Source organism: Cylas formicarius, unplaced genomic scaffold (assembly GCF_029955315.1).
Source record: "Cylas formicarius isolate icCylForm1 unplaced genomic scaffold, icCylForm1.1 PGA_scaffold_1__22_contigs__length_36826433, whole genome shotgun sequence".
Taxonomy (NCBI): Eukaryota; Metazoa; Arthropoda; class Insecta; order Coleoptera; family Brentidae; genus Cylas; species Cylas formicarius.
Genome location: NW_026844264.1, coordinates 26515894 through 26536003, shown reverse-complemented (window position 1 = coordinate 26536003; position 20110 = coordinate 26515894). Strand labels below are relative to the sequence as shown.

At 33.3% G+C, this 20110-nt stretch overlaps 2 protein-coding genes across 3 annotated transcripts; one reads left to right on the top strand and one right to left on the bottom strand.

The window, feature by feature from the left end:
- Positions 1–497: 497 nt before the first annotated feature.
- LOC132696625 (beta-galactosidase-1-like protein 2) lies at positions 498–7431 on the bottom strand. Its single transcript, XM_060661563.1, has 8 exons — positions 7162–7431; positions 4962–5181; positions 4215–4435; positions 3884–4156; positions 2648–3028; positions 1054–1290; positions 808–1005; positions 498–751 (listed from the first exon to the last, which is right to left on the bottom strand). The coding sequence occupies exons 1-8, from the start codon at positions 7427–7429 to the stop codon at positions 564–566; spliced, it is 1986 nt and encodes a 661-aa protein (XP_060517546.1). The 5' UTR covers positions 7430–7431; the 3' UTR covers positions 498–563.
- A 2922-nt stretch (positions 7432–10353) lies between these two features.
- Positions 10354–20018, top strand: LOC132696531 (cell surface glycoprotein 1). 2 transcript variants are annotated; one of them, XM_060661406.1, is made up of 24 exons: positions 10354–10416; positions 11197–11247; positions 11301–11351; positions 11504–11545; positions 11620–11664; positions 11994–12038; positions 12450–12494; positions 13060–13104; positions 13183–13227; positions 13307–13351; positions 13547–13591; positions 13667–13711; positions 13786–13830; positions 13905–13949; positions 14028–14072; positions 14152–14196; positions 14271–14315; positions 14394–14438; positions 14518–14562; positions 14637–14681; positions 14757–14801; positions 15075–15119; positions 17783–18019; positions 19816–20018. In XM_060661406.1, exons 1-24 carry the CDS (start codon positions 10371–10373, stop codon positions 20016–20018), a joined length of 1440 nt encoding a protein of 479 aa, XP_060517389.1. In that variant the 5' UTR covers positions 10354–10370. The 2 variants fall into 2 exon arrangements, with proteins under 2 accessions (XP_060517389.1, XP_060517390.1); XM_060661407.1 differs by lacking the exon at positions 17783–18019 and adding an exon at positions 15465–15500.
- The last annotated feature ends 92 nt before the right edge of the window (positions 20019–20110 follow it).

Genomic DNA, 20110 nt, shown 5'->3' with positions numbered 1-20110 from the left:
ATAACACTGGGTATAGACTATAACAACCCTACGTTGGTGATAAGTATGATGAGTATAAAAGGGAGTATATAATGCAATAATATATTGGGTGATCCCTTAAAAAAATTATGAACCACCCTGGATATTCGAAAATAATTTTATATTGTTTCTTTTCATCTTCAATATTTTTGACCTCGACACACTATTTGTATATTTGAAATCTTTGAAAATACTTAATATAGAATCGACAAGTTTCTTATGTAGGGAATTTTTGATTTGTCATTAGGTTTGTCTTGTGTAATCTTGTCAACCTGTTTTTTGTATTTCTTCAAGTTCCCTCCCGAGGAAGTCAATAACGTAGGAACGAATAAAAATGAATATAAGAAAATGAATAGGAATTATCCATTTCTTAAGACGTAGATCATGTCTATTCTTCTGTCTGATATTGGCATTCTTGAATAGTATTTAAATTATAGCGAAAGGATCACCGTGGATCGGATCGAATTAAGCAATGACGGTTTCAATATAATATATTGTAAACAGAGTGTACATTATTATTACCGATTATGTATTATTGTGTTATATTATTGGACGTCCACATAAATCGGTTCTGCAGAAAATCTGACTTGACCGTCGTCGGGCGCATAGAAATGTTCAAACATGTTGATGTAATTGTAACCGGTGGTCAAAAACGGTGCCGGCAAATAGAGCGTTTGTTGGGGTCCCAGGGCTGCATATCTACCTAATGGAAATCCGTTGACAAATACCATTCCTAAAAGAACATGACAGTTGGTAGCATTTGAAAGAAATCAAGAGAGTCATGCCGACCTTTGCCCCACCCCCGCAAGTCTACGAACGTATCTCTCGCCTCATCGTTGATGCGCAGCAGAGCGTTGTACATCGTCGGTCCGACATGTCCTGTAGTGTAATTTTGCCATTCTTGTAGATGATTAACCCAATATTTTTTAAGTTCTAAAGGTATTATTTTCCAGTTCGTGATTTTTACATCATCGATAGTCACATCGCCTAAAAAATTGATTCAAAACAAGACGAATTTAAAACGAATAAACGCACCTTGCCAAAGCCCTTTGAACGTGTGATTGTACTGAGTTATCTTGCCTCCGTTCATTCGTCCCATTTCTTCCACAATAATATCCAATGTGGCGCCGCGCAACGCTTCGTTTGTTAGGGTGATGGTCGGGTCCGCTTTCCAGGCAAAGCCAAATTCCTTCAGATCGGACAAATACTTGAATTGCTTCGGCCCGATGAGATTCCCATTCACGAGAACCACTACGGTGTCGCAGACGTGGCCTAAACAACAGAGTAAGGACGATTTAGCCTTTAATCCATGCAGCGTAATTAATATTAAGCGATATCAAACTGATGCGCATATTATTATTAGGGTTTTGCTTTTTACTGTTATGACTTCATTAGTGGTATGCATTTTAAGCTACCTACACAAATAATGTTTGCTTTGATAATGTGATCCTATTTCCAATCTTCGATAGATTTGCAGAGGCTATCGGTAGCTACATTTTGTTTTAAACATTTTTTATTTAACGAATAAACCTAGGAGCAATATCATAAAAGTAACACAAAACCAAAAGAGTTCTTTCCCTCAGGATCCCTAAACATATCTCACCACCTTACCACAGGAACCAAACTATTTTATTCCAGATAATATTAAAATTATAGTTATCGAGCACAGGCTCTATTAGGACCAAAAAAAGCAAAAACATACATTTTAGTGAAAATAATATTAAGTACATCGTTGCCTATTACTACTCTCTGTCACTAACTTTCCAACCAAATCCTCCTGAAAAGCTAGAGCTAAAAAACCTCTCATAGCTATTGCCATTGACAACCTTCACTCGATTTGACTACATTTTTTTCAATTGTAGTTTAAATATTCAGAGAAGATACTACAACCTTTTTTTTTGTTTAAAGTTTAGCCATGCACAGAGTGCTGCTATGCGTTTTATACTCAATGATTGTTCAATTTTTTTATCTAACAAATTAATAAAACTTAAAAAATGGCAGCCTATTACAAAAAAAAATTTAAAGAAAATCATAAACAGTAAACAAATAAAAAGTCAATATCGGGTGTTTCGTTCTCTACTCCTTCAAACCAATCAACATGGACGACTCATACTTGAACCAGAAGTCTAATTTTTGCTTCATAATGTTTTATTTTTTTAAGGTTTCAATATTCACCTGATTTAAATAGTTTTGTACTCTTCTTGCAGTATACTGCATAACATTATCTTCTAATCCCTCATACTTATTCTGAGATAACTGAGATAAAGAGATGAATAAAGCAACAAAATGCTGAGAAAAGATGAAACTAAGCATTGACTTAGACAGACACGTAATAGTTTTGACCGAAATTCCTAAAAAATATAACAAACATTGAGTATAAAACTGGTTTTCATTAAAACACTCTGTACATACCTAAATCCTAAAGTTAAATAGAACTATTTTTCATAGTATTTCTGAAGAACTAAGATACAACAAAAAAAAAGTATATCCAAATCGAGCTAGCAGTTCTCGAGAAAATTACCTTTGAAATTGACCGAAATTTTAGTCTTGCGAAGTTTATATTTGAGCAAAAGTTCCGCATGCACGGAGTTTAGCACCAAAATATGAAAATATACAAAAACCGCCCTACCTGCGATCTTCAGAACGGCGTTAGCGCTTAAATCCAAGTTTTCTTTCCTATAAACGATATAACCGTTACTTTGACCGGAGTTATGATTTATGTCCAATTTTTCCATGGCAATAACATTTTCGCTCTCCATTGTATAGGGCGAATTATACTCTATAATCGAATCCAGAGGCAGCTGCCTAATGATTTGGATGTTGTTATAGGCCACCGGCGGGATAACCTCCGGTTGGTCGGGCAGATATGTTTGGACAGGATTAGCTGGGACGATCATGTCTTTGATTATTGTATATTTCGTCCTGTAATCTCCATTTTCACTTAGCGGGGCATCGTAATCGTAACTCGTGGTGATCGCTTTGTAACCGGCATTATCCAGAAGCGAGTTTCCTACAACATTTGTCATTCAACTAGAACCTACTTGAAATATGAAGCAGAAGCACAAAAATCTTTATCTAGTGGAATATATAAGAAACAAACCAACTAGAAAAATATGTATACATGTATATATTATGATGCGTTTAAAACTGCTTTAATTGACAAACAGGAATGTGTATAGAAAATACGGATACAGATTTTCATATAACTTCCTTTCTTCTCCTAAAACTATCTCTTGTCACTTTTAAAATTTAAAAAAAAATTGTGATGAAATTTAATCTTGGAAAAAATGTTAATTTAAATTTAGTAATTTAAAACCTGATTTTTACGTCCCGTGGCCGGCTCTTACGTAAATTAATTTCAATTTAATAAAATCAATAAGTTTTCCTACTATGAAACCACAAAATTTTCGTTCAAAGCAAAGTTACAATCTTTAAAGGATGTTTTTACTTTATTGTAGTTTCATAATTAGCTGATTTTAGCATATATTTAAAATTAAAATTAAGATTCTGAGTTTCATTTTGCTGGAGAGTATATTACCTACCAAATTCAGAAAAATGAAATCACTTTCCTGCTGAAGTGCGTATAATGTTGGTTAGCATTTTGCAAATATTTATCATGTTAGCTAAAATTTCAAAAATTTTGACAACCGAAATTGCCAGAAAACTAACCAAAACTAACTACCAAACGACATTGTAGTAGTACGATTTTGAGGAAGTTAATTAATGTATTTCGTTATTTAACAAAATGCCAAAATTACCGTTCATTTAAAAAAAAAGTTGCAAATTTTAATTCACCCGTAGATCTAATTATTAAAATCTGCAACGAAACAGACGCAACCAAACTTCTCTGCACTTTCTAACTCACCCATCGTTGCTCCATTGTTAAATCCAAAGTTGGTGCCTCCGTGGAAGACGTAGACGTTAAAAGATGCATTGCGGCTGACGATGTGATTTAGAACAGATCTAGTTTTATCGTCGGTTTTTCCGGCTTGGTTCTCTCCCCAGTACTGATACCACCCGGCCCAGAACTCCATAACCATCAGAGGCCTTCCCGGTTGTAATTCTTCCAACTTGTCTAGTTGTTCGTCGGCACCGTCTCCGAGGTTTGCTGTTTGCAGGAAGATTCCCGGTAGAGTACCTGAAATGGAAACCAATTTGGGTAAATATGTGCGTTAGTAGATAGACCCATACCGAACCTTTGTCCCCATGAGATAATGGACTGTCCGAAGTTACTAATAGTTCCTGTATGCCGTTACTGATAAAAAGTTGCCGTAGTTGCTCTAAATACGCTTTCTCCGGTTGAAACACATCCCCATATTCTTGGTTACCGTATTCATTTTCAACTTGGAACGCGACGATGGGTCCACCTTTGGTAAATTGAAAAGCTGCCAATAGTGTGAGGAGAACGTTAAAGTATCTGAAATAGATAATACAAAATTCTAAGCAACATAGAGGATTTCTAGGAAGGAGGGGTTGCAAATAAACCGATCGACACTCCAAAGAAACAAAAATTTTTATAAGTTCATAATATAATAATACAAATATGATAACATTACTAAAATAAATTGCTGTTGTTGAAGTTAAAACATTGTAAATGTTTTAGAAGAATTGTATAACTAAAAAAAGGGGAAAACAACATTTCTTGACTGGCACTTGACTTGACTGTTGCTGTTTAAATTGAAATCCAAAATTTCTTATAGACGCCATACGCACCTGATTTTTTTATTTTGATTTCATACTTCAGCAAGGTACGTAAAATACCAAAAAAAAAAATGCAATTTAAAAAAATTGCTTTGCCGATGTAGCACTTTGTGTGTAAAAAGTTTTCAAATGACTCCAATAATGCAAATCTTTTATGGTCTTGCAAATTCAGTACGGTGAAAACAGTCCACAAATTTTGTTTCTTACTTTACATATTTCATTTTAGGGTCCTGTAAGTGTACCTGGTTACATATTTCATATAAGTGGGTTCGGAAGTCCTAAATCCGACGGTTTCTTCTCTCAACAACCAACTCGGAAACCCGCCAAAATTATATTCTGCGCATATATAAGGGCCGGTCCTCAAAATGACAAAAAGGTCTTCCTCTTTTGCAGTCTGCAAAAATTCCTCGAGGTGCAGAAAATCTTCCATCTCCGAGCCGCCGTTTCCAAAATCAAATTTGCCTACAAGCGTTACTACCTTAGCAAAACAAATGAAAAGTTTTCGAAATTGTTGAATGGAACCCAAAAAGCCGATGGATAATGCATGAGCAGTTGCTAAACGATGAAAGAGCATTTGTCATGCCTGAGCGGTGTTTAACGAAGACAAGTTGTTATGTTTATTCATTTATGATTAATATATAGTCGCTTAAAGGAAGAGGCTTCATAAATCTTACCGGATATGTAGGTCACTTCTAGGATACAGTCGGATAAACTCAATATTATAAAATTCTTTATGTGATTTTGATCGGCGTTTTCGCACTAGCGAACCTAACCAAAAACTAAACAGAATGCCGCGAATCAATCCACTAATCTCATTAATTAATTTTAAAAATTAACCTACAAATTTTAACTTTTCAACTTCATCAAAAAGACTTTAAAATTGTTGAATTAGTGTGCCTTTTTGGTTGCCAAACTTGACGTACAGGATCTTTAAAAGTTATTTATGATTTTTTGTAAGGAATTACTGTAAAGAATTCAATAAAATTTGTATTTGCTAGTGTGCTACTGTTTACACTTAATCTTTTGAATGAATATTGAAAGCAGTTCTCATGGGTTTAGGTTCAAAAAGAATTCAAATTGGAAGTTGAAGAAATCAACTGGACACCCAAAAAACATCAAACTTTTGAAGAAATAAATCATAACTTAAAAACTTGTAAAGATGCCAAAAATCGCTCAAACTTATTATTACTTTTAATTATTTAATTTATTTTTTTAGTGTAGTGGATCTATATCTACATTATTAAAGTGGCTAAATAATAAATTGGAATGTCACATAATAATTTGAGTACCTGCCTAGTTCATAATCGCAATGTCATGATATAATTTCAATCACTTGGTTATGTTTTAAAAAACAGCAAAATAAATGTGCAACCCCACCAACTCTTATAGTGCTGGTTATTAAGACTTAAATCCACTTGTATGTAATTATCAAAGTAGAAAATATAAAATTAATATACTGGTTGAGTAAAAAATATTAAAAAATGATAACATTGCTATATCTTTAACTATACAGTTGAAAAAATATGTATGGTTATTTATAAATATTATAGAAAGATCTCATTTAATTGTTTTTAAAATAGTAATTACAGTATTTAATATGGATTCTGCAATTATAAAAATGCAATTATTGTCGAAGTTAGCAAGATTTTTGAACCCCCCCCCCCCCCCCAAATACTAACTTGTGCATTTTACTATATTAAAGTTCTTTTAGAAGATTAAATATTGTTTATTTTCTTCATTTTTTCCAAAAAGGTGGTAGAGTGGGAATAAAATTCAAAAACAATCACGAAGTCATAAATATATCGCCCGTAACAATTGTGTAAATATTCAAAGAAAATAAAAAATAAATATTATAAAATATTCATTATTTAATTAATTAATATAAATGAACATATCAATTACAAAAATCTGAGCAAAAGTAGTAGAGTGGAAACAGCCGAAGACAGCAACGTAGTTAGATACAGAGTGATCCATTTAAAAAATCAGAGAAAATTTAGCTTAAAGGTTGTCAAGTTCGCAAGATTTACTTGTTGTTTTATAAACGAGTGACTTAAAAAGTATACCGAACGTGTTGCATACTATACTTTTTTTGAGACAAGACCGTCAGAATTGACAAACGTCAAAATTGAAAGCGTGGGAAATATCCCCAAAAACATCCGATTGCTCCCAAACCCGTTTGGTAAAATCCCGGAAATGCCCGAAGTGGCTCGTATCCGTGGGAAACGAAACTGACGTGGAAAAGTGACACCTCCCGCACGCTAGATCGGTGTGCAATTGGATATTTTACAGATGGGAATAGAAAAAAATATTCCCGCGCGGCCATTTACTCACCCTGCTATAATTTATTATTTTTCTTTAATATATAACTCGATATTTATGTCAGTCCTAAAGCAAATGCTGCTTATAAATTTGGAAATATAAATTGCAAAATATTAAGCCAACCTGTCTCGGGCTCGTGCAAGTTCCACGGCACGTAAGACTCCACCGTGTTCAAGCCAGCCGCCCTGATTTTCTTTAGCCTGTCTCTCCAATACGCCCTCGGGACCCTGAAATAGTGCATAGCTCCACTATAAATTCTTACGAGCTTGTCATTGAGCGTGAAATAACTCTGGTCCGCGCTAAGGCCTCTGTTAATACCGCCTGACGTGTAGTATTCATAATTCGTAGGCAGATTTGCCGTGATCGGCAAGGAGCCCGCTACGAGGGCCATGGTCTCAGTATACACTAACTGATGCGAGAATGTTTTCCTAATTAATTAGTATAAACACTTCAGGCTTATCTAAACGATATTTTAACTCGAGTATTTTGCTTTCTATAACGTTTGACATTTGGTACAGTCATCAATTTAACGCAAAAAAGTGAATGGGAGCTGCAAAACAATTTTTTTTGTAAGACACGACACCAAGTTACAAGCTGCAATTCCAGCAATTGAAATAAGTTGTTCGGAAGAATTTTGCTTGAAAAAATACTCTTTTTCTTTACAGAAAAAAATGTTCACTTCCTTCAATTACTTACTTTGTAATAGAAACATTAACTTCCCGATTGCAACAAATCAATTAATTAATTTATGAATCAATTAATTGTGTTAATTGTTAATTGAGTGCAAAGACAGACGACCTCCTAAATAAGTGTGCTTTTACTGATGAGTTCTGGATTTATCTATCCTAACACTTAAACTCCCAAAATATTAAGATTTAATTAATTAAGATTAATTAATTAAAATTCCATCTCTTTTGTTAATATAAAAAGCATTGGAGCAAGTTGGAACTCTATTAATGATATCGATTATCCTCCACTGTCAAATCAAACAGGACTTTCAAAAGGGCGATCACCAAAATCACTCACATTTGCAACTTTTATTCCCTAACCAGCTCATGGCAGTTAATATATTCTATTTGCAAGTTGTTGACCTCACTAAGACAAAACCTGTCAATCAATTCATTATCATTTCCTGCAATTCCAGACTGTAATTCATTAATAGCGTCACGAGGGTGTCTGGAAAGGTTAGTAACTCGAGGAGGAAATTATTGCCACAAAAAAGTTGATATGAACATGCTGATTATCTCACCTTTCAATGATAGAGTAAGAATTTTTCAGCATGCAGTTTTTTTTAGTATTTTTCCATGATATTTTGAACACAGCGTTATGGAAAAAGTTGGCACTTAATTTAGAGAGATTGTGTTTTACATTAAAAAATTGTATAATAGAAGACCTTTGTGAATTTCAGTCCATTATTAATAGCGCTTCAAACGATGAGAGGATGTCACGCTCTGCAAATCAAATATTCTAATGTCATGCTTATTGTTTTGCGAAAAAAACAACTTTCTGACGTCGATCGATGATTGTGATTGATCGATTACGAAGTAAAGAGCTTACTTATCACTGGAGAGAGTGCAAGGAAATTTGCCATATGAATTCTTTTTTTTCAAAGCCGTAAAACAGTTTTTGCTATTCAAAGATGGTCGCTATACCAGTTTTTTATTTTATTCGTAGCCCCATTTAGCCAAAAATATAGTCGAAAACATATGATAATGAACAAGATTGTCAGTTGCATTTATAAGTCTTCTATCTACAGTGTGGCCAAGATAAGAGTGGAGAATTTTTAACGGCAGCCGAAAACCTTCAATATATTTGTAAAATATGAATTTAGGTTATTTTGGAATTGTTTTCGCTTTCTTAATTCCCAAATTTTGTAAAATATCTGGGTAACACGTTTACTTATTACATGGAAATAGTTAACCTGCAAAATTTTACATTAAAGGTTTAGTAGTACTAAATCATAAATCCCACATAAATGTATTCTTAGATATATTTTGGTATAATTTCCTGTCCTATTGAAATAAATATAAAATTATCTTGTGGAAGGTGATCCTTATAAATAAGTTAGAAAATTAAATCTGACGAGAATAACTATGTGAAAATGTTGGTTATTTCAATTTAAAGTTATTGAAGACAGTGTGAGGCAGATACCAGAAGCACTTTTATCACTTACACAAAGAGAATGACGGCACCAGTAGATTTCAATTGATAATTTTTGCTTCTGTACTTTGGATATAAACATGTTTAGAAATGTTTATTATTTTCGATTTAGTGGTATTTGAATTGAATTTTCGGTGAAGGCTATAAAAATACCTGTCTATATAGATTTACGTTAAATCAAATACCCTACAACGACATATTTCGAAAATATGCATGTAATCCGAGCACTGTAGTAGTTTAGTTCATCAGTTATTGCTCATATTGCTCATTACATTACAATACATATAAACATAATCACATGGTACTGCTTTTAGGTTTTGAATTAATTTTGTTACCTCATTTAATAGTTACTTTTAGTTGGGAATAAATTTTGTTATGTTTTCTTATCACAAAATGTAGAAAATTCACTCGATTTTTTGCAAGCTGAACTTTCCGGTAGCTACACCCATTAAATTTGGTGTGAAAAGCATTTCGTTTATAATCAGATGCACTTTGTGTAGCTGGCGCCATCTATCGAGCAGTGCCTCAATGTGAAGTAATTCCTTCTGGTTCTCTTCTCTCGCAGTAATTTTTATAGGAGCAGTTTGTTCTGTCAAATGACAGATGTCGACCTTAAGTCAACTTAGTTTAAACTGCAATACAAAAGGAAATGTATAATAAAATTAGGATTTAAACATATTAAGAGTTTCCATACACAAATGAGATCCGTAAAGATTTCTAATCTACATCCATTAATTAATTGGAGACATTTTGTGCTTATATGAATTTGGGTGCTCATGCATTTAAGTTATGGAAATGGGTACTTCACGTTAACTGTTTTTCGAATTATTGTACTAAATATTGTTCAACTGTTTTTGTTGGGGTTACAATTAAATTTACATTAAACACTAAAAGATTCTATACTCGGTAGACGGGAACTAGTAAAATGAAGCCAACCAGCTTATTCCTACTAAATTTAAAAAAGATAAACAAGTTAGCAAACTATGGGAAATCAGATTTTTATGAGAAGACAAAGGTTTTATAAAATTACTCAACTGTAATAGCCTTTTCTGGCCTTCCATTCCAGCTTCAGACAAAAAAATTATTACAATTGTTCGTTGTAATCAGTTATTGTTTTGCATTCGATAAGTTAGTCGCTTTTATTGACCATTGCCTGCTTTAGTGTAGGCGACATGTTAACACATATAGTGGTATTACTTCTTTTTGTGGAATGTTATGGCAAGTTGATATAACTAAATTAATGTGTTGTTTAATATTTGAAACTGAATCTTCCAATAGTTAACATAATAATTATTATGTATACATACATATATATATATATATATATATATATATATATATATATATATATATATATATATATATATATATATATATATATATATATATATATATATATATAAATAACTGAAGGAGTTAGTTCTACAGTAAACTTTGTTAAGGTAGATTTTTTGGGTGCGTAAAATTTTATCACAACCCTCTCGATTTGAACCAAATCCTTTTCCGATATCAAATATACGATATTTCTTCACGTACAAGCAGAAATTACTAGCTGTGAAAATAAAACCCTGGTTGTTTGCAACAAATCTCCTTTTATCTGGTGCTATAGACTTCTTGATTATATCAGTGATTATTCATTTTTAAATTAACAAATAATAACTAGCTTGTACTGCCAACCCATGATTTAATGTATTAATTCGTCCTGATAGTGTTTCGTGTTTGATCTAATCGTTGTGACTTTATATTGGTTGATTTTATTCTGTAAAATAATGGTGAAGTAGAGATAAGAACTGGTTACTTGCTTTGGTACGTTTCCTTTATCAAGTAACTTAATTGGGATTGAAGAAGAAATCAAGCTGGCATATAGAAAATCTATTTGGCCAAATCTTTGATTGATTGATTCCTTGATAGTTTACTACTTTCATAGTAACGCAATTTTATTTATAGCAAAATTAAAAGGATAGAATATAATTGAATTGCCTCAATTTTTTATTTTAGCAGTGCCTTCAAGTACAAAAGTAAAACCGCCTTGTGCATCGACGAGTAGTGGTAAGTCAAGGCAGTTAAATTATTATGTAGTACAATAACCAGTGTGCTTTCAGATTGCGTTCAGGAAAACACGCCAGATGTCTCCTGGATCAGAATATTAGTTGGTATTTATAATTGTATTTTTATTTTTATTTATTATTTTTCTGGTTTTTTTCTAGATGCTAGTTTCTAGTTATTAATACTTTATATGTAATACTGTGACATGGCGAGAAATAAATGTGCACACTAAACCAAAATTATTGGTTTTCCATTTTAGGGTTACCAGATTCACTGCCACAGATCCCTAACATTAAAGTAGGTAAGGAAAACGACAGGGTGAAAAATTCTATGTCTTTATTTCATTTTTCCATATTTAAATAACATTCGTTTCAGAAATCTCGAACGATATGAAAAAAGCGGACTGCAATTGCGAAAACGGTAAGAACACCTTTCTCATCGTTTTCTTTTTTTTTTCAAGTGGAGCGCCTTGTCAAGAATAATTTTTTCAATTAAAACTGAATACCATCCGAAAATTAATATTTCATTCGACATTGAGGGTAGTTTTGCAAACCAATTTGTTAATTTAATATTTTTTATATTAAGTAGATATTCAAGTTTTTGAAAATTTGGTTTGCATCAACTGCACCAAACATCGTACAAATTCAAGAAGATAAGTACTTTACTATTGTGCAATTTTTATTTTTTATGCATTTGGCACTTGTTTTCTAAACGTTCAAAGAAGTTAAGAAGTTACAATTATATTGCAGAGCCAACTCATCGTCCAGAATGCACTACAGATGCTCCATCTGTGGGTGAGTAGTTTAGTTCCTTCCATTATTTATTATTTGATATCTAAATGCAATGAAAAATGCAAATTTTGCATATATTTTATAAAGAATCTACATTTGGAGCCAGGCGTTCAAGTGTTGGTATTTGCCTCATAATTTATCCAAACTAAACCTAATTTGTGTATAGCATTTTCCAAATTCAAATTTACCAGGAAATACCGAATTCTGATTTTGTATTTTATATTTGGAACATTTATCTAATTATTATATTTAAATTAAATTATCTAATTATTTCACATTACTTAACTTCCTTGATTCATTTATACACCAACTGATGGATATTACTTTTTTTATTCGACTTTCACTGTTCAATTTGTAAATATATGTACATGTATAACATATTTGTAAATAAGATTTATAAGGCTCAAATTTCAGAACCGACTGACCGTACCGACACCAGTTCATATATTCCACGCTCAGGTGAGTATTATTTAGAATAGTTTGTTCCATTTGTACCACTGGGCATTAAAAATTTTATGTATTAAGCCTACCATATGTTTGTCTAGTGCATATCAAACACCATATTTCAGAAGGGACAAGTTGTACACCTATTTCACATTAATTTGCTTACGGTATTCCATTTATACCATTTGAATTATACGTTTAAGTTTTCTAAATATTAATGTCATCACCGACTGACGGTGGTGACATATCCACACGCAGTTCACTAACAGGTGAGTATTATTAAGCATAGTTATTTTATTTTTACCACTTGACTTTAAAACCATTTGACTTTAAAAATCTTATGATTCAAATTCACAAATCTACTTCTGGTGAATACAAGATTTCATATTTTCAAAATAATTAGCTTACCTTGGTTTTATAAGTATAACTTATACAAATATTAAATTTCAGTAATATTTTTATTTAGTTCCTCTACTTCTACTCTTTGGTTTGTGAGTATAAATTTTATAGACATTAAATTTCAGAACCGACAGATGGTGGCGACATCTATCCAAGTAATAATAATAATATTAAATTTCAGAACCTACAGATAATGGCGACATCTTTACAACTAATCCACCAACAGGTGAATATTGCTTTTCTTTGTTCACTTCACTTCCACTCTTTGGTTTGTGAGTATCAGTTTATAGATATTAAATTTCAGAACTCACAGATAATGGCGACATCTTTCCAAGTAATCCACCAACAGGTGAATATTATTTTTCTTTGTTCACTTCTCCTCCACTCTCTGGTTTATGAACATAAGTTTTATATATATTAAATTTCAGAACCGACCGACGGTGGCGACATCTATACAAGTAATCCACCAACAGGTGAGTATTTTTTTCCCCAGACTTCCACTCTTTGGTTTGTGAGTATAAGTTTTATAGACATTAAATTTAAGAACCCACAGATAGTGGCGACATCTATACAAGTAATCCACCAACAGGTGAATATTGCATTTCTTTGTTCAATTCATTTCCACTCTTTGGTTTGTGAGTAGAAGTTTTATAAGTATTAAATTTCAGAACCGACCGATGGTGGCGACATCTATACAAGTAAACCACCAACAGGTGAGTATTTTTTTTGTTCCGTAGATTTCCACTCTTTGGTTTGTGAGTTTAAGTTTTATAAGTATTAAATTTCAGAACCAACCGATGGTGGCGAAATCTATACAAGCAATCCACCGAAAGGTGTGTTTTTTTGTGTTCCCTTGACTTCCGCTCTTTGATTTGTGAGTATAAGTTTTATAGATATTAAATTTCAGAACCCACAGATAATGGCGACATCTTTACAAGTAATCCACCAACAGGTGAGTTTTTCTTTGTTCCTTAGACTTCCACTCTTTGGTTTGTGAGTATAAGTTTTATAGATATTAAATTGCAGAACCGACCGATGGTGGCGAAATCTATACAAGCAGTCCACTAACAGGTGAGTATTATTTTTCTTTGTTCACTAGACTTCCACTCTTTGGTTTGTGAGTATAAGTTTATAGATATTAAATTTCAGAACCCACAGATAATGGCGACATATTTCCAAGTAATCCACCAACAGGTGAATATTATTTTTCTTTGTTCACTTCTGCTCCACTCTCTGGTTTGTGAATATAAGTTTTATATATATTAAACTTCAGAACCGACCGGTGGTGGCGACATCTTTACAAGTAATCCACCAACAGGTGAGTTTTTCTTTGTTCCCTAGACTTTCACTCTTTGGTTTGTGAGTATAAGTTTTATAGATATTAAATTGCAGAACCGACCGATGGTGGCGAAATCTATACAAGCAGTCCACCAACAGGTGAGTATTATTTTTCTTTGTTCACTAGACTTCCACTCTTTGGTTTGTGAGTATAAGTTTATAGATATTAAATTTCAGAACCCACAGATAATGGCGACATATTTCCAAGTAATCCACCAACAGGTGAATATTATTTTTCTTTGTTCACTTCTGCTCCACTCTCTGGTTTGTGAATATAAGTTTTATATATATTAAACTTCAGAACCGACCGGTGGTGGCGACATCTTTACAAGTAATCCACCAACAGGTGAGTTTTTCTTTGTTCCCTAGACTTTCACTCTTTGGTTTGTGAGTGTAAATTTTATAGATATTAAATTTCAGAACGGACCGATGGTGGCGAGATCTATACAAGTAATCCACCAACAGGTGAGTATTATTTTTCTGTGTTCCCTAGACTTCTTCGGTTTGTGAATATAATTTTTTACGGATATTAAATTTCAGAACCCACAGATAATGGCGACATCTTTACAAGTAATCCACCAACAGGTGAATATTGCTTTTCTTTGTTCACTAGACCTGCACTCTTTGTTTTAGTTTTATAAATATTAAATTTCACAACCGACGTAGTTTTTTTCATCTATACAATTTTTGTTTCAAAATCTTTTTCTTCAAGATTATTATACCTTTGTAGGGTGCATATATTGATTATAAACACTCTAGAAGACATGAAAATATATATTAAAGAACAGACCTATTCCACACGTTTTTAACGTTATTTTTTAGTTTGTAACAATACATTTTATAAATATTAAATTTTAGAAACGACTGATGGTAGTGATATCTCTACACATAATTCACCTACAGGTGAGTACTATTTTTCATATTTTCCACCTTCGGGTGAGTATTATTAAATATGATTATTTCATGTATTTGCCATTAAAAATGTCTTGTTTCAATATTCTTCTATCTTTGTCTAGTGCTTAAATAGGTTTTTTCTATATATATATATATATATATATATATATATATATATATATATATATATATATATATATATATATATATATATATATATATATATATATATATATATATATATATATATATATATATATATATATTATTAGTCCTACAGTTATTTCGCATTATTTAACTTACTTTGTTTCCTTTGATTCATTTTAATTAGGCTTTACAATTAATAAATTTCAGAAGCGACTGACATTTATACACGTAATCCAACAACGGGTGAGTTTTTTTGCCATTGTTTATTCAGCTTTCAGATGGTTTGTTACTATAAATGTTAATGTTAAATTATTTTGCCAATGTCATTCTTCTGAATCCATATTATTTTAATCAATTGCCGAGGTTCACTTTGTATTTTTGACTAATTTTTTGGATAATTCTAATGGTATTTTTTTTTGTAATAATTTTATACCTACGTAAAAATGCTGCAATCTCATATTTCTTTATACATATGCCTTCGCTATATGCAAAAGGAAGAGGGACACCACTGCATCACGATACATATAAGAATCATCATGAATGATGAAACAATCATGGATAGAAGCATTAGAAAATTTAACAAGTCGGACGATCCAACTAGCAATTGGCGCTACTCGGGGTCAAAACTAATCACCCGAATAGGTCACTGAAGGAAAACACCGTATATAAAGATCTAGCCATAAACAATCTACGGGAAATCACCACCAACACAGATGAAACTTCAAACTCTAAATGGGAAAAGATAACAAGTGCAATTACCGATGCAAGTGATAATTTAATACCTGCGCAGAGCGGCAACAGAAAAGTATGGCTCTCGGACGAAACGTGGCGGAAAGTTCAAACAAGAAAGGAACTAAAATCTAAAGGACTGACCAACGAAAAAACTATAAAGGAATATGCTATGCACCATAAAACGGTCAAACAAATGTGCAGAGGCGACAAAAACAAATATCTAAACAATATATGCCAAGCAATCAAAGCAAATCAGAACAAAAATAAGACCAGATATCTATTTATGAAGATCAATAAAGAAGAACTGAAGAACGCGAAAATTCTCCCCAAACCACAATAGTATAAGATCGGAAGATGGAATAATCCTAACGGATACAAATAAAATACTGAAACGATGGAAATCATATGGTCAGCAACTTATGGCTCATCCGGAAGCAACGGAAGGTATAGCAGAGGAGGTAGCAAATGTTTTAGATTCTGAACCCGGCGTGTTAAGAGCAGAAGTTGAAGCAGCCCTTAATAAACTTAAAACATATAAATCCCCAAGGTATACTTAACACTTGAAATGATCACCGCTACAGGAGAGACAGATGTAACATTACTGTACACACATGTACATGGCCAGAGGACTGGACAACCTCTGTGTATATTCCCCAACATAAGAAAGGTTCAAAAGAAATTTGCACGATCGCGTTGATACCTCATGCGAGTAAAATAATGCTACAGCTAATTCTGGAGAGACTTAAGGTACACCTGTTGCCCGAGGAACCCAAAAAACAGACCGGATTTGTTGCTGGTCGTGGCACCAGAGAGCAAATCCTTAATATCTGGCAAATAATAGAAAAATCACGAGAGTTTAATGTCACTACCTCTATCTGTTTTATAGACTATAGCCAAGAGTTTGACCGTGTTAGATGGCAGGATATGTGGGAGTATCTCTCCCAAATGGGTACCCCAGAACACCTGACTAAACTACTAAAAGGCCTATTCGAAATAACACTGCGAAAGTCGAAGTCAATCTGGGATTGACCGAATCCTTCCGCGTTGGTAAGGGAGTAAGGCAGGGCTGCGTTGTGAGTCCACTTTTTTTAACATCTATGGCGAGTATATAATTCGCAAAGTCACAGAATGTTGGGAAGGAGGTATCTCTGTGGGTGGTAGGACGAATAATAAACAATCTTAGGTATGCTGACGATACTACTTTATTTGCCAGCAACGAGCAAGAACTAATGGAACTGTTGCAGTGAGTCGAGATGGCTAGTCGCGAGGCAGGACTGACCATTAACAGATTAAAGACAAAGATAACGAAATAAATCAAGGAAATAAATGGTATATATGTCGTTAATCAGTTAGTGTATCTTAGTTCTCTCATAACGAATTCAGGGGGGTGCACAGCGGAATTGAAAAGGCGTCAGCGGTAGCCCTGTCTACAAAGATGCGACTCATCAAAACCTTGGTATTCTCAGTCTTCATTTGTGTATCGGAGTGCTGGACACTCAAGGAAACAGACAAACGTGCTATTGATGCTTTTGAAATGTGTTGCTGACGAAAGATGCTGGGCATATCAAGAAGAACGAACGAATCAATTTTAAATCAGTTAAAGATTAAAAAAAGGGTGCACTCCATCGTCTCCGAGTGAATTACATCCTTTTTTGGACATGTTGTCAGAAGAAACGGACTGGAAAAACTCACTATTCAAAAAAACTCATTGTCAAAGAAACCGGAGTACCGCTCAACGAATGTTTTATATATATAAAAGCTTTTGCTGGAAAATGCCTCAATTTCATTTACAGGTAGCGAATCACCTATCTGCATTAACAATGAATATTATTTCGCCTTCGCGGATCCTGAAGATTGTTCCACATTCTACATGTGTTTCGGTAGGAGGTTAGTCAGCTTGAAATGTCCCTACAGCTACTTTTGGGACGAGGAAAGAAAGACTTGCAGGTGGAACAGCCTGGTGGATTGTAAATCGAGGCCAAAACCTGGGTTTCAACAACCAGATGTAGCCGTGCGTAAAATTGATTCAGGTATAAGAATTTGAAATCTACATCGCAAATTCCCTTTTCAAATCGCTACTCTAAAATACCACTGGTCAGACGTTCGCAAAATCTTACATTAAGGGTTCGTTTCCTTAAAGGCTGTTGCGGACCACTTCAATTATTTTCGATACTTCACACCCGGCTAATATATTCGTACTAACGGTAGCAGAAAAAGTGTAGTCGGCAACAAGATTATAAAATTCTTAAGACGCTCGCTCCGCTGCGCTCTGCTCGTGCATAAATAAACCAAGACCAAAACGTCCTTGCCTGTTGTTGCATAGTATACTAATAAGCTTGTGGGGATGTACAGAAATAGTCTTCCATTTTTGAAAAAAACTATTTAATGTCAGTAATATAGCCGGTACGATTTGCGATGTCATAGTCGGCTATAAAACCAATGCAGAACGTGCCTCAGTGTTTTACCTGCTTCCAGTCGTATACTAAGGATGACAAAACACACCCATTTACTTGTCAGTGTTCTACCTCTGTTACGCCAGTGTCGTACACCAGACAGAGATAGCACGAAATACCGGAGAATTATAGTAGCTTCCACTACAAAACAGGGTTGCATATTTGAAAAACTACTGCCGAAACTCGAAAGTCCGTCTTTAATTATTATGGATAATGCGCTAGTCATTCTAGACTTAGTGAAAGTGTACCAAATGCATCAACAAGAAAAGAAGAAATTATCAATTGGCTCCGCAGTAAACGGATTAATTAATTACCCAGAAAATGGTCTAAAATGTGAGTTAAAAAAAATTGTCAAAAATTACAAAACAATGCCGTATGCTACAGACGAAATAATTTTATATTGTAAGTGAGGCAAAGCAGCTTCCCAGATAGTTGCCAAGGAAAATTTTATCAGTTGAATTAATAACACATACAGAAAATATTATAAAGGAATAATGATTATTAATGTAGACACAGGGTCGTTTTCTGATAGTAGAAGTTTCATTTGTGGGTCTCATGATGAAGATATTTCACAAACACAAACTAAAAATGATTTATTTGTATAAATAATCTTGGAAAATTATATTTTATAGGGTATGGTACCTATATCTACTATCAATATTTGATTTAACAAATTATCATAATTTTTTCATGCACATTCGGCTACTTAAATATTCACATATCATACTAGTTAATTTAACAAATGCCTAGTACAACTAATTCTATCTCTCTTACTCCCAAGTAATATAATTGTGATCGTTAGTGACGGCTGTCTTAAATTCGTCAGATAAACATTTAGGGCGGAACAACATCTGTCGAAGTAAAAGTAGAGGCAAGATGAACAATCTGTTTTATTCTGTCTGGCATTTTATTGCCATCACAAATCGTAGCGACTATATAAACATTAATTTGGCAACGAACAATATTTAACATTTTATAAAATAACACAACAAAAGCATTAAATTAGTAAAACTCTTCGATAATTAATTATATCCACCACCAAAAACTTTTAAAGACAGCTCAGCAAATCACTTTTTTAAGTTATTATGGAGCTGTTATAGACTTGTTCAAACTATAATAAATAATTTCGTTTTTTTTTTCAAAAACAGCAAATTAGGGCAACAGATCTATGTAAATCTACGTAAAATCGCCAAAATACAATTTTGTTTTCTATAAACCACCTTGTTTTTGACATTTTTCGATATTCAGTTTTACATTTTCCCAAAAAAAAATTCTCCCCATGCACAACATTTAACATAGAGTGGTTCGATTGTGGCACTTAACGACTATTTGATCGAATTTTCCAAGTAGCAATTCATAAAAAAATATTTTAGCTAACGCGATCTGCAGGACGAATCGGAATGATTACGTTGGAAATCCAAACGACTGCTTCACCTATTTCTCTTGCTTTGGTAGAAGTCGTCAGTTGCTTAAGTGTCCTATGCAACACGTATTCAACAATAATTTAAAAGCATGTGTTGCTTTATTACCAGGAGTCTCCGAAACACCGGGTAGTTGCGGAATGATTAAAATATAAGCACAATGGCAGGTACATTGTTACAATTAATACGACGTCTATGCAGCAAAAAGGATACACTGTTAAATTTAGCAATTTTATTGTACCGGTGA

What these genes read in the sequence shown, in the direction of transcription:
- LOC132696625 (XM_060661563.1), bottom strand. Translation starts at nt 7,429, where the DNA reads ATGGCCCTCGTAGCGGGCTCCTTGCCGATCACGGCAAATCTGCCTACG. An exon ending in CTTGCACGAGCCCGAGACAG is followed by an intron (nt 5,182 to 7,161) that starts GTTGGCTTAATA and finishes TAACGCTTGTAG; the next exon opens with GCAAATTTGATTTTGGAAAC. An exon ending in CTTGCGGGGGTGGGGCAAAG is followed by an intron (nt 752 to 807) that starts GTCGGCATGACT and finishes ATGTTCTTTTAG; the next exon opens with GAATGGTATTTGTCAACGGA.
- LOC132696531 (XM_060661406.1), top strand. Translation starts at nt 10,371, where the DNA reads ATGTTAACACATATAGTGGTATTACTTCTTTTTGTGGAATGTTATG. An exon ending in TACAACTAATCCACCAACAG is followed by an intron (nt 13,105 to 13,182) that starts GTGAATATTGCT and finishes ATTAAATTTCAG; the next exon opens with AACTCACAGATAATGGCGAC. An exon ending in TACAAGTAATCCACCAACAG is followed by an intron (nt 14,682 to 14,756) that starts GTGAGTATTATT and finishes ATTAAATTTCAG; the next exon opens with AACCCACAGATAATGGCGAC.